General features: G+C 38.2%; 1 protein-coding gene across 2 annotated transcripts in view; it reads left to right on the forward strand.

The window, feature by feature from the left end:
• The window catches only part of LOC139974501 (cysteine repeat modular protein A-like), a 24,073-nt gene extending 8,976 nt beyond the window's left edge, over positions 1 to 15,097 (forward strand). For both annotated transcript variants that reach the window (XM_071981693.1, XM_071981703.1), the window contains 10 exons: positions 353 to 424; positions 1,195 to 1,347; positions 2,792 to 2,860; positions 3,421 to 3,501; positions 4,934 to 5,005; positions 5,490 to 5,543; positions 6,309 to 6,484; positions 6,815 to 8,355; positions 10,414 to 10,555; positions 12,246 to 15,097. In XM_071981693.1, coding sequence (XP_071837794.1) covers positions 353 to 424; positions 1,195 to 1,347; positions 2,792 to 2,860; positions 3,421 to 3,501; positions 4,934 to 5,005; positions 5,490 to 5,543; positions 6,309 to 6,484; positions 6,815 to 8,355; positions 10,414 to 10,555; positions 12,246 to 12,361 — 2,476 coding nt within the window. In that variant the 3' untranslated portion in view covers positions 12,362 to 15,097. The remainder of the gene's footprint in view (positions 1 to 352; positions 425 to 1,194; positions 1,348 to 2,791; positions 2,861 to 3,420; positions 3,502 to 4,933; positions 5,006 to 5,489; positions 5,544 to 6,308; positions 6,485 to 6,814; positions 8,356 to 10,413; positions 10,556 to 12,245) is intronic.
• The last annotated feature ends 69 nt before the right edge of the window (positions 15,098 to 15,166 follow it).

A 15,166-nucleotide genomic window follows, 5' to 3' on the forward strand; every position in this document is an offset into this window, starting at 1 on the left:
AGTAAAACGAGATTGTATGACTGTTGTTTACGGTATTAATAAACACTACAGATTGACATCAATTGTTACCATAAAGATTCACTTTAAATGCTTAGTGTCACTAAATTTGATTTCCCATCATCCATGCTCATCATCCTCCATTCTCATCATTCCTATCATCTTCATAAAGTCAGCGCTACTGTAAATATCATGTCGTATCAGTTATATGTTAATCACTCACTTATATCAATTGACATTAACCACAACCAATTTCTTAAATTTACCGATCTCTTCCGGTGAGTCATCTGGGTTTTCTTTCCATAATTGACGAAATTGTTTCTATATAAGATCTGTCGTGTGTTCTGTTTCACAGACATCTGTCATCTATGAAGCTGAAGACGATACCAGAACGTCTGTTTGAAGCCACTTCAATTAATATGATTTTGTAAGTTTCATGACGAGATATGCCTTTAACTAGAAAATAATAAAGCAACGAAACTTACTGGAGAAAAGCAATAATGCTTGGCTACAAAGGTATGGCAAACTTTCGACATGAACATGGAGTCTTCAACTTATCTAATGCATAGCCTTTATGGATATAGCTAGCGTGATTGGTATTGTTTTTGTATTAGCACAGATGATAGCGTATATAGGATCATTAACCTTAAAGGCATTAAAGACTCGCCCAAACCGCGTGCCGCCCTCTGAAAAAAAAGTTAACTTTCCGTTGCTTGCAATTGAAATTTTTCCTTGTCGCAGACAGTAATGAAACGTGATACCTTGTTATCTTTCAACTGGACCCGGGATGTCCATCGCTGTTATGTACACTGTGGTGTGGGTATTGACCGTAGCTACATGTATTGACTGTACACTAGTGTCTAATTACCGAAGGCAGCAAGCTGTGTGTGTATTTTCTGGGATCGATGGTGGTGTCTAACACTTCTGTTACACTTCATGCGAAACTAGGTCAGATTATCGGCATCGGACGTTTCTTTTTGCGCGAGTCTTCACTCCCTTTAAAAGTAGACAAAATTGTTCCCATGTTGTACACAGTCACATAATTTTATCCCGATGCTATTCTCTAGTGGGAAAGATGGGGAACTGTGTTGAGGTTTCACATCAGGGGAGCGACTGTGTGTAGGGTAATAGGGTCTTGACTTAGGGTAACTATTCCTGAATGCAGAAATAAAATTGATTTGTGTTTCAACATTTCAGAGACATTGGGGACAACGAATTGGAGGAAATTCCTGCTAAACTGTTCACGATTAATCCGAAAGGTCACTTTATGACAACACTCTCTCTATGTGGTAATAAGCTTAAAACTCTGCCGAGAGGACTGTTCGACAATCTTCATTATCTTCAAAATCTGTGAGTTCAGGAAATTATTTTTTTATTCGTAAGAGAGAACGGAGGAAGTGTCAAAGATCCTGTCGCCTTGGCAAAGTAAACCATAGCTGACATTGCAGCATGGCCTCGGTGTCTAAATGACCATATTGCTAACTTCATCGCTAATATCAGCATAATAAATTCGAAATAATATGAAAACACTTATACCAACGTTATCAACGTAAATAGGCTCGTTATACAGAATTATGTTTTTTTTAGGTAGACTTTAGGTCTAGATCGAATTTGTGATAGGGCGGTTTTTTTCCGTCTTCATGTTACAAATTTTGTAACTTTACCAGCGTGAAAGATATACACGTAAAGGTTGTTGAAATGAGCTGATACTCTTATTGACGCAAAGTATTATGATTTTAAGTCCCTTTCAATAGGACCAAAATTGGACTATAAATTAAAAATTGTTTGTTATAAAATGGCAGCTAACAATTGGGGTTATCAGTAATGATATTGTGAAACTTTTAAGTGCTAGTCACTATAGGCTATGTATACTAATATGCTACATCCTTGTGGTATGTACCCCTACATGTGATAGTTCTAGTGGATTCTAGAACTATCTCTGTCATCGGTTTGATTGTACACGAATGAAAGGAAATTAAAACTATGGTGATATTAAACTTCCTGTTGGGATTATGAAGGGACACATTGGTAAAACGGCTGTTTCTCATACTTCCGCATTTCTGTTGCAATGTTTGAGTAGGTCGGTAGGGGTTTGCTTATTCAAATTTCATATTATTTTATGTTGGTGACGCTGATGGATATTCTAAATATATATTTGCCCTGGATCAGTTCATATATTAACCATTTCTGTGGTCAAATATTTCAAACAGAACGAACCCTTTTTAATTCTAATTATCTACTTTCAGTTCGACCTATTGGGCGGGATAAAATGACTGACCAGCGTTAAGTTCATCCAAAATAAGAATGCATTATATATGTTATAAAATTTGGAATGAATGTTCATAAGCAGTTGGATCGCTGCTTGGTATAACGTTGCTAAATAAATCACACTACACTCTTATAAACCAATGCCATCACTCTGGACGAGATGAATTAGTCCAGCGTTAAGTTCAACAGAGACATGTTGTAAAAGATGTTATCAAACACGAGATATACGGTTTGAAAGGATGATGTGTAAAAATGTTCGTAATTTACAAATTGCCGAATGTAAATAGAATGTATGTCTCTTTATCAGCCCATGAGCGACGTGATTGTTATCATATTTTTTGTAAATACGTAAATGTAATAATCATGAAAATTCAGTTTTATGTAAATATTGTGTTCTCCAATAGACGACAGACTATCATTAAACATTTAATCCTTTCGAATAAGAAATAAGAATTTGAAGTATAGGTTTACGTTTCTACCATCTAAAATTGCACATTTATACTTCCTAACACAATAATTAAAACAGATTTCTCCACAATAACAACTTGAAAACTCTACCGGGATCTATACTGGCTGGAACATCTTTGACTACCCTGTGAGTACATGTGTTCTATATAAATATAGATATAAATAACGATGAAACCGAAAAGTCGGAAGAGCAAACCGCTGGCCATGAATGGGAACAGCCCGAAACCAGTCGTAAAGTGTCCAAATATGATGAAACTTTAATGAGCAGAAATTTGTGAACGATAACGCTAAGCCATTACAACGTTTAAGTTACACGGACACTATGAAAGTAATTGAGCAAGCTTGTAAAATAAAACTGGTCATAAGGTTCGCCAACACTTTAGGGCTTTCTTAAAAGTCGTTTGTGATTTCCCCCTATAGAGTCACTTCACTGTACTTTATTTAAACTAATGAATATGTGTTCAAATATACTGCATTATAATGCTCTCTTGGTAGACAATAGACTCTTTGCCGTTGGTAGTAAAAAACAAACAAAAAAACTAGCTAACAAGCCAACGACCATCCGATAAACAATATAAAGTTCCTGAAACATGTATTTAATAATCCTAAGTAAATGTTGTGACGATTCAGTTGTGAAATGGTTATATACGTCGTATCGATTGCACCTGATATTTCCAAATATTTCAGGTATCTTTTTCAGAACGACATAGAATACCTGACGGAACCATTATTCGGCAATGATAAAGGAAATTCAGCATTCAGCAAAATGTGAGTATAAATTGTTTTAGCAATTTAAAGACGGGCGATCGTAGGCGAAATAAACGGCACTGTTATTCACTCACCGAAAAAGTTTTGTACCACTCACAGAAATACGGATGTTAATTAAAGTATATATGGGTAACTATACTACCAACATCTGAAGTTACGACATTGTGCTTGTGCGTGACTCCGACATCCATAAGGTACATACTTCATTGAACTTAGTGACATGTTCACCATTTCTAAGGAAATCTGCATCAAAATAGGGCCCATAGGAGTATTTTACGAAAGTTTAATGAGAAAATGTTCCCACACGTGGGTTTATGTATGTGGTATAACCACGAGAAATCCAAGCAGCTCGAGTAGCGACCACTTTGTAAGTGTGTTGTCACAGCAGACCTATTATTTAGAATGAGGGGAAAGTCCCAACTTTTTGAACAGAGACGTCAACGCCTATAGCTGCGGCGTGTCTGTAGGAGACATGCCGTAGGCTATAGATATTTTGCACACGCGAATCAGTGCAGAAAATGTTTCATACCGAACATACTTTTGATGTACACATTATAACTTACGGGAAGTCTAAGGAATGTGTGTCATCCTATCAACCAATTATTCCATGATTCCATTGTCATCAACAATCACTGCATTCTTTGTTTGTTTTAGTCAACGAGCTGTCCAGTATGCATAGCCATTTATGCGAATAACGCATTGCATGTTTTCGACTATTGCCCAGCTGTAATGCAGCAGAATTCATATATACCCTATATGCATATCTATATGAAAACTACGATATATTTCGACAAAAAGGGAGCAACTTCATCGTATTGCGTCATGTATACATGGTAAATATTGCAATAGGGTGTTTCGAATAGCACAGAAAATTCAATTTTCAATGGATATATGCGAGAGTGCATATACAGGTCTAGTGGTGCTGAGATGGGTGCACCATAGTTGTACACACAGCGTATAAACACAACAGTGTGTACAATATCGTACGCATATCGGCTATCGAAACTTTTCGGCAACGGTTTTCCGAGCTTGGTAGTCCAATAACCGCGCATGGGCAGTGAATTAATTGTACGCCTCCCACCCAAAATCACGCTATCTGGCCTTTAAGCACTATGATCTAAAAACTCTCGACTTGAATCGAGAATCTGAATTGAAGCTCTACTAGGACAGCAGCGTAACTAAGAAATAAGGAAAGGTCATGTGTATGTGTGGGCTTGGGGATCATTCTTTTAATTTTGGTCATTGAGAGTAAGAGCATATCCCTTCACATTTAAACGTTTCCCCTCCACACCCGGCCTAGCCTCCAAGAAACTCGATATACTACTGTCTGACTTCATTTGAAATTGCATTGAGATAGAACCACGACGTTTCATGGGCCCAGAATCCATGTTTCATTGTGAAGAAAAAAAACTTGTTCCAACGTTTATTTCAGCCTATTGCAAGATAATCCCATCCGTGAAATGTCGTCAGCATTTCTTGATGAATTGATCGACGGAGGTGCCATGTAAGTTAATTTCCCACTGGTTTCAAGCCCTTTGGTATATTTACTTTACATCGACTTCACACAACGTCATATCTTAAAAAGTGGACGTAAAAAGACAAGAAGTTGTACTTTTGGGCTTCTGTATTGATATATCGGTAATCAACGTAAAAAGTAAGTGGTTTACGTCGCGATGTTGTACGTTGGTTATCGCCGCATGAAAACAACATACACAAATATGTTAAATTGTTGATTTTTAACTCATTTTAGCCGATACTCATATATGACTTAATTAACACTTTTATCGGAATACCAAATAATAGGCCTATATATATCATAATGAAGTAATAAAATGAATGTCGTTGTATGATGTTATCGAAGTGTGTATCGTGACTTTATCGTATGATTTGCTTAAAGATTGCATATTTATATTGCACTTTGTAATTGCAAGAAAAAAACTAACATTGGAATAATTCCATAACACGATTTATTTTAAAATCATATACAGGAATCTATCTTGTGAACAGCTTATACTACCCACGATTCGGGAACAACTGACTGTGTAAGCTTATTCAATTATCTCTATTTTGGTGCTGCTGATTTGAGTAAAAGAAATATGCTACTATGAAATAGTGAACGGCGTAGTACCTTCCTCGGAGGGTGGGGGGGGGGGGGGAGGTGGGAGCAACTCTTCTCGCCATACTGCTGCTTAAGTTGGCCCGGAGGGACCCGTAACTCTTCTCATGCTGACAATGCTCTATACCAATTACAAGAACAAATAACAAAACCAATGAATGCCATAAGCACTGTAGTTTACCGCATGAAAGGCAATATCATTAACTGGGTTGTTTTGGTGTTCATCGTGTACATAGTGCAAAGCGCACGATGCCCCACAATGCAGTTACACACTACAAGAATTAGCATACCTTGTTCATAATTCATTTCAGTGTCTAACTACACATCGAAGAGTTACTAATCTCTTTCCTCTGCACGATTCAACCGTTTTCGTGTATACATCACCTTGACGTGCGTTAAATGCACAATAGAGCAAAATGGCCGCTACGCCGAGAAGAGTGTAATTCAACTCATATATAATGAACTGATAAATGGATAAATGATAGCCTATATAACAAAGATTATCGATGATATTATAATGCATAGAAATCCTTTGATGTTACCTCCCAGTAGCAACCCATCCAATCATTGCATTTTAAATTCGAATGTCAGTTGTGGTTTCATATGTAAACGAACAGTATCGTAGTCTCCCTTAATAAATCAATTAAAATAAATCAAAATAATATATAATTTCTGTTCCATTTGGCTATAGAACATGTCTGCGTCCGTCGACTGTGATGGTCATGAACGTAAGCACCGTTGCTGCCCGATGGTTAGAAGCTAGAGGATTTGATTGTATAGGAACTCAGGTGGATAATCTAAAGGAGTGTACATCTTGTCCAACTGGCACATACAGTAGAGCCCATACTTGCCAGGCTTGTCCACGTGGTATGTATTGTCACTGGTAAAGCTCTGGCAACCATTTTTGTTATAAACATTGAAGCCACAGTCTATCTTATAACTTGTTTTTGAGGATGAAATGATGTTTTTTCCGTATATATTTTGGAGAATCGATGCTTGTCAGTTAATACCCTTAACTTACTAACTGACAATTTTGCAACCTATGGCTCGTACATCTCAAACTAAGATTATTTTATTTGATAAGAAGTGTTGTATGCAAGCACATTCGCTATATATAACTACAACATTATTTGTCACAAATGATTGCCATATGGAACTGTAAATGTTAGAAGTCTGGAAACATATTTGTTTTAACAGGTGGCTTCTATCAAGATCAAGTTGGCCAATACTCCTCGGATATAACGTCCATAAACTGTAAAAATTGCACTGAAGGAACATTTGTATGGGAAGGTTCAGGAAAAGACCCTCTGAGCTGTAAAGTTTGTCCCACTGGAACAAATAAGAATGCATTTGCAGGATTTCGAGCTTGTTTTTGTTTGGAGAACTATTTCAGGCGTGATCGATTTGATGCATGTGAGCTTTGTCCACAGGAGGGTGTACAGTGCAAAGATGATTACATGACCATACGCCATGGCTACTACTGGAACTGGAGTTACACAGATATTGCAGAATACAAACGGTTTGTGGAAAACCTTCTGACATTTAATGAATTTTATGAGGAGACTGCAACAAGATTTAATGGATCTCTTCCCAAAGCTCATAAATGTTTGAAGAGCGGTAGATGCGCTAACGATGTTGATCAAATCACAGGAAATTGTGCAAAAGGGTACACTGGTTGGATGTGCACAATTTGTGATGAAGAATTCTTCCCTATATTTGGACATTGTCATCCTTGTCCAGATCTTAAATATTTCATTTTGGAAACTTCAATCATTTTCATCGTTCTTGCTCTTTTCCTCTTTCTTCTGTTCAAGTCTTATCAATATCAGAGACGACGGTCTCGATCCCTTGTAGACAGTACGTTGGCCTTGGTCAAAATAGTTCTCGGATTTTATCAAATTATGGCAGAATTTTGGGAATCTATAGATGTTATCTTTTGGCCACAGTTTTTTAAAAGCATTGCTGCATGGCTGGATATTTTGCAATTTAATATTTCAAGCATACTGATAAAGCCCAAGTGCTTCTGGCCTGCGTTTGAGATAACACCGTACACAGCTTTTACTCTGGGCGCTCTGTTTCCATACTTTTCAACGGCTTGTGCCATTCTGGCTATTGGTGCGGTAAAACTTTATGCAACAGTTTCAGAAAAGAGGACCCCCGCGAACGTTGACGACATTACTTCCCGCTTGCAACGTCACCAAAATAATATTCTTACCTTTCTGGTTCTTATATTATTTGTCACTTACCCATCCACTTGTAACGTTATCTTTGCACTTTACGGCCCTACTTGCGACACATTTGCTCTTGATGAGTTTGGTGTTCATAACATTAGCATACTGCGATCTGATTACTCAATAAACTGTAACACGACCACCCATCGTCGTTTCCAAATCGCTTCGTACTGTTTGTCAATATATGTCATTGCATTTCCGACAGTTCTATTTCTTCTTCTGTGGAAATATGCTAGTCGTAATACTACCAGCAGCAGCGAGCTTGATGAACATGACAACGGTGATTCACCAAAGTGGTTGAGGTTTCTTTATGAGAATTACCAGTCTAATTTCTGGTACTGGGAAATCATCGAACTTGGCCGTAAGGTGTCACAGACCTTAGTAATCGTCATACTCGGATGGAATAGTTCATTCTCTGTCACAATCACGTTGACATTGGCTGTCATCTTCCTGAGTTTACATATTTCTTTCAGGCCGATGGAGGACAATATCGAACATTACTTGCAGGTGAGTCATACTACAGTATATTGCATCAAGTTGCCAAACTGAGTGTCGTGAAAATATTTATGATCACACCGTAAGAATTGGACTCGACTACAATATATTGAAAATAATAAACTGCTCTGAAATGCCTCTTGCTTTCACCATTGATATACAATTTAGCTGTACTTTTAATATTTCACATGTCAAATGGTTCTCGCTTCTTTCGTTTAATACTTTCGATGAATAAAACAAAATCACGATATGGGTGGGGGGGGGGGGGAAGTGAACTAGTCTATGGCATGTGTCTGCTTGTTCTTGTTCAGACCAGACTACAACCAGAAGGCTACGTCCTCCCAATCGATTATATCATCATATGAGTTCCACTACAGTGCTACAGTACTATATACGTCAATTATGGCAACTGCGTACAAAAGATTTCGTCCAATTAAACTCATCCAAATGTATACAATGTGCAAATTGCATTGTGTCTGTACACAGTGTATAGGTGCAGAGTACTGTTTGATACAGTACACACAGTAGGTAATATTGAACCAACATTACATACTACATACAAAATTAGACCAGTGACTGTTTAAGGCCTAGCCTGGGCTACATTCTAATGAGCCTCTAACCTGTGGTGATGGCAAAATCTCAATTAACCAATGTATACAGGACAGAATATATGGATAATTTTGTAGGTGGCTACCTTTATTTTAACAAATTTCTTATCTCAGAGAGAGAAATTGTCTTGCTGCGCATGAATAATTGATCCAACTTTCAAAACATGCAACATCCATTACGCATTAGGCTAATCGTGTAATGCGTCATTATGTTTGAAAAGGAAAGCTGCTACCAAAAGTTTACTTGTGACTTGTGAGACTGATTTCACATACTATTATCCTTCCAAAGATGATGAATAATCTGGGAAAGTTTTAGAGAAAGGCTCTTCCCAACTTTAAATGTTCCATGACTTCTTCAGTGCCACCTCAATTTTATTAGGCCTAACATATTATTAGGCCTAGTCTACATCAGGTTTACCACTGCCATGATAAAGATTCAAGATGTACAGTAGCTTAGCCTATGTCACATTGCAATGAACGGTTAACGTTATGCCTTACTACGTAACGCTAGGGCTAGGTTACTTTCGTAAATCTCGCACGGTATTGCGAACAACTTGTGCCTAAATTCAAGACCCCGAAAGGCCAATATATCGTGATTTAGGCAAACTGCTTTCGTCCAGCAGAGCCACTTCTTTTCTAACCTACGCCCAATATTAAAGCGAAATACTTCAATAACTTATAAGGAATATTAGTGAGAGTTTACATCAAGTAGTCTTACCGAATCTCGAAAAGTATAGTACGGTATGTATAGTATCGTTGATGCAGTAGGCCATTGCTGCTGTCTGTTGATGGTTCGTATGACATACGACATGCATTACGTACACAACAAAGTCAACTCGGCGATGAATTATACGTGACGTACACTCACCATAGAGCAGAATATAAGTTCTTATATTCTGTTCTATGATACTTACAGAAACGTTTTCTGTGGCCATGGCTCATGGCTCCGTACCAAACTTTTTTGTTTGACGTCATAATTTTCTACAACTCGTAGTCTTAGCAACAAACAAACAAAAAACTCTGTAAACTGCAGTCATTTTCTTTACATTTAGATCCAATTATGACAATAATTATGATCTGGAGTACAATATATACGTAAAAATGAATTTGATATGTTATTAAACTTCATTTTTTTGACGCTGCTTTTAGGATTCTTTAAATTCGACATGGTGGCATATGTACCGATTAACGAAACGACGTGGAATTCTGTCCCCCTCCAGAGCTTAGACCCACAGCTGAGCGCGAGAATACTCTCTCGCAAAAAGTGGAAATATGATTGGCTTATGATGCATGCCACATACCTATTGGAGTATGCAACATAATTCCATTCACAAAAAGAAAAGAAAACAAAAGAACAAAAGTATACAAACAAACAAAGAAACAACACGGATGTAGATGAAAAGCAGTAAACAAAACTTAATGATTTTATGACAAAAACATATCATTCAAATTGTTCTTACAGCTGGCAAGTCTGTGGGTCATTTTCTTCAACATGCTTCTAGCAGCAGTTCCTGCCTCTGACTCTTCCAGTGGACATCTCACAACGGATATCCTGGTCACGTGTCTGGTGATTTTAAACACCGGTGTTCTTGTCATTGCAGTAGGTAAGTGGATCCGGGTATACTTAGATGATGCGGAGATGAAGAGGGGGACAGGAGGGAAACGTTTGAAAAAGTTGTGTCAATGCCTACCAATTGCTTGGCGTCCTGGGACGGATTGGGGGGTACACAAACTTTAGAGTTATTCACCAAAATGGCGTTTGATTGATGGTATACATCTTGTTTATACAGTGGTCTTTTCATTGAATCGGTTACAAAAGGAATCTTGTTTCTCGTATGCACACCAGAGATTTAGCATATTTTACAGGTGGATATCTTGAATAACCAGGATTGATAGCTATTGAAACATTATCAGCACTCCTTTTCCTTGGACATATACACTTGGGATTCACGTCCTTAGTGGGGGTGACCAGGGGCGGCGATTTGTTTCAAATATTGGGGGGGGGGGGAATTTGCTTGGGTGCAGGATTGTAGCAACTTCCATCCCCCAAATTGTTCGCGCGCTTCGTGATATTTTGTATATATATATGTATATGTATAGCCTATATGTTTATATGGTTACTGGTTGCTATAGCCCTATTTTCCTTTTTCATCGGCAAACCAAATTTCATTACGGATGCGGTCCGTCTAGCTAATTCATTTCGAAAAAAAAGTTTTAACTACTTTCGGTCTGTGACGTTTTTTGGTGATATTTAGTAACAAATTGCGGCGGTTAGACAAGCGTGTAGCGAGGAATTTGCCAAGGGAGGGGCGAAGATTGTAGGCAAACTATCTAAGCGTAGCGCCACCATGTGTTGGCGCGAAGCGTAAAAGAAAATTTTGGCCGAAAATGCCTCTCAGATCGCTGGAAATGGCACTTCCCAGGCCTTGTAAGTTGCATCTAAGCATTTTCTATTTTGAAATTACTAGCGATATCATAAAAAAACTGCTCGAGGGGGGGGGGGGGGTCGCCATAGGCGTAGGAGGCGGGGGCTGCAGCACAAAGGGGTTTGTAAAAATTCGGGCAATATGCTGAGAATTTTTCGGGCACCTAATGAAAGAAGAATAATTTTTCAGTGTGTTTTTCAATGGTTAAACAAATGGTTAAACAATAATTCTAACCAATAGGGACGGGTAATAACACGGAAAATGTTACTGGCATGTGATGTATTAACCGATGAATGCCTATATGATATGCACATTTACATGTTGACTTTTTGGTTATACTTTTCGGGCAAGTCGTTACAGCCCCCCAAATCAAATTAGGCTCCTACGCCTGTGGCGCCGCCGCCGCCAAATATGATTTGGATAAATAATCTCACGCATTATTTTCTATTTATAGCCACAAAAAAAAACTATGCCACCAAATATTGGGGGGGGGATATTAGATATACTATATCCCCCACCTAAATATTGGGGGCACATGTCCCCCCGTCCCCCCATGATCGCCGCCCACGGGGATGACATTTGCCCATTTGTCACCTTTAATATCCCATACAAAAAAGTCCTGCATAAAATCCTGCAGGATCCTGCGGGATTTTACGCAGGATCCTGCAGGATTTATGCCAGGATTTGGCCACATCCTGCATGCTTATGAAGGATTCCTGTACATGCATCATGGAATCCTGCATGCATATGAAGGATTCTTGTAAGTTTGGAAGGAATCCTGTTCCATATACAGGAATCCTATAGGATTCCTGCAGGACTTTTTTGTATGGGTTATTTTCAATGATGACACTTTTTTCCTTTCTTTCAGTGGTGACCATCTTGAAGATGGTGAGAATCATGTGCAACAAGAATTGTTTCCGCCAAGGAGAAAACGAGCAACAACCAGAGGACTTTATAAATGAAATTGCACCCCTTTTAAGTTAAATATCAAATTTTTGGACGGATCGGGTATTGTTCTTGTCTTATAACAGAGTGTATTTTGTCTCATTCTCTTCAAGTTGGTCGCACTTCACGTACTCGCAGGGTCTAATCAGGTTTTCACATGGCAATATACCACAAATATCTATGGCAAATAATTTACATGGTCTATGTTTGGTTTTGTCCTGGAAAGAATGTTTCTAGTGTCCTAACAATGTTGATTCCGCATTCGGGTTAAATGGTGTGAAGACTCGCGCACAAAGAAACGTCTCATGCGGTAATCTGACCTAGTTTCGAATGAGGTGTAACAGAAGTGTTAGACACCACCATCGATCCCAGAAAATACACACACAGCTTGCTACCGTCGGTAATTAGACACTAGTGTACAGTCAATACAAACAGTTACGGTCAATACCCACACCACAGTGTACATAGCAGCGTGGACATCTCAGGTCTAGATCAAATATAACAAGGTATCACGTTTCATTACTGTCTGCATTTTGTAGCGACAAGAAGAAAACTTCACTTGCAAGCAACGGAAAGTTAACTTTTTTCAGAGCGCGGCACGCAGTTTGGGGCGAGTCTTCAATGCCATTAAGTCAAAGTTTCAGCAATGTCATATTGGGGATTGGCTTCTTATTGATATGAGACTAATTTAAAGAGCAATCCATCCCACTCACTGGTCAAAGTAAACCCTTCCCTCCCCTCAAATAGTACTGATAAGTAGAATGATAAATTAAGCGAGCACGAACAATGTTACAACTACAGTGAGGACCTATAGGTCTTTGTTACATTCATGACAATTGCATTTTCCATATTTATCATTCATTATTCATTCAGAGGTTTTTGATATGAATTTATCTGAAAATATCTATCATATTGGTAATGTTTCAGTGGAATTAATTCATGTTTTTATTATAGCAAACATCCATATATTATTCAGAAAGAGGCTTGTCATCACCACTGTCTCCAAACCTTCCATTACCCAAAGTATTCAGAACATTAACCAGAGTTTGAAAAAACCCACAGATTGGAGGTAAATCTGCATGTAGAGTGAAGTTAAATTATCTGCTAGCCTGTACTTTTTAAAAGCTTTTATATCATTTCATATGTTAAAGTAAGCAGCCTTTATATGTAGTTTATTGCAAAATTATAACAAATAAAAAAGAAAACATTTATGAAATCAATTTCTGTTGAATGAAAATTCTATTTAACAAAGACATCATCAAATGTTGTCCCCAACTAACTGCTTCAATTCATTAATTATATGAAAAAAATCTGAATTTTTTTCTTCAAGAAACTTAAATAAAAAATGTGCCAAAGTCCAGTTATTACATTTGGCACAGTGTTAAGTAGTAAAACATAACAAATAACACGACATATTTTTTATGGCTGTTCTGATACGAGCACCAAAGGATAATACAGCCATTGTCTCCTATGTTATTTACCTGCATACACAGATGCCAAAACTCTTTAATACTTACTGGTCTGGGTTGCCGTCTTAAAATTGGTATTTTGATTATTGACGTTTGGATGGATGATATTAAAATAACAATAATGACCATCTTCTACAATTACTCTGAGGTACCAAGGGTAGAAGATAGGCCAAAGGTCAGTCTTACCAATATCATTCTTAATAGTCCAGTACCATTCGTGGACTTGGCCCATGGATCTGTATTGTACCATTACACCATCCTGAGAGAGATCCAGACTTAAAAAATATTTTATACCAAAAATAAAAGAAGACCTAGTCCCTTCACTGTATCCGGTAGTGTACAACGGGAATATCCACAAATGGAAACCATTCGCAAATCCCTCCCATACACTCCCTTACTTAAATGCAGATTTGTCTGAATGACCGCCAAGTTATTTACTGCTCACAGCTGCTCTTAGCAGTACATCGTTCCCTGTCACCTTACCAGCTGGTGGCGGACTGATAAACAACAAGTATGGACATCCATGCACACGAGACATTACCAATATCATCAAATCATGAACACTCCCCCAACCCCCCTACCCCTATCAAAAACCCATGGGTAAAAAGAAAATACAAACTTCCAACACACACACACACATGCAAAAATCCCAGGAAGATACCAGAGATTGTGCATATACGGGGTGATGTGAACTCAATACAAATAACCAGTAATAACACTTCAACAATTGCACTATTGACAGTAACTTTAAGTCATGTCCTTCAGCTCACATATAAGAAAACCTCCAACTGATCCCCCCACACCCACCCCCCCCCCAACCACCATTAACTACCCTTCATTGTCTTGATAGTCATTAGACACTGGTTAAGTCATGCACGGTTACAAGATAAGAACTTTCTTGAACCAAAGTAAAAGGACTTTAGCATCCTTGTCAAGCTTTATTTCAGATACTGATCTTTACAAGCACATCAAATGTTTAACATTTTGCCACTTGACATTCTCAATCCAAAAACCCAAATTCTGGGATAGGATGAGTGTGATAGGAAACGTAACAGTACCTCTACATAACGAACGACGTTATCATATTAAGGTTATGGTAGCATTTATAGGAATGATGGAATTGCCAATGGAACTCCATCAGGGTTATGGCCGTGGGGTTAGTCAGGAAGATGAAATCAATGGTTGATATTTGCAATTTTGAAGAAATTTTGCCATAGCATATGAGGCTTAGGACAGTCACAGTGGGGTGTACAAAAGGGTTAGAAGGGAGGCGTGTGGATAATGTCCCCCCCCCCCCAAACCTCCATCATCGGTTTGGGGCCTTTTAACAAACAAATCAGGGGAGAATGATAGCATTTATTGGCACTAAACGTCT

The sequence above is a fragment of the Apostichopus japonicus genome, chromosome 2, assembly GCF_037975245.1.
Source record: "Apostichopus japonicus isolate 1M-3 chromosome 2, ASM3797524v1, whole genome shotgun sequence".
In the NCBI taxonomy this organism is placed as follows: domain Eukaryota; kingdom Metazoa; phylum Echinodermata; class Holothuroidea; order Aspidochirotida; family Stichopodidae; genus Apostichopus; species Apostichopus japonicus.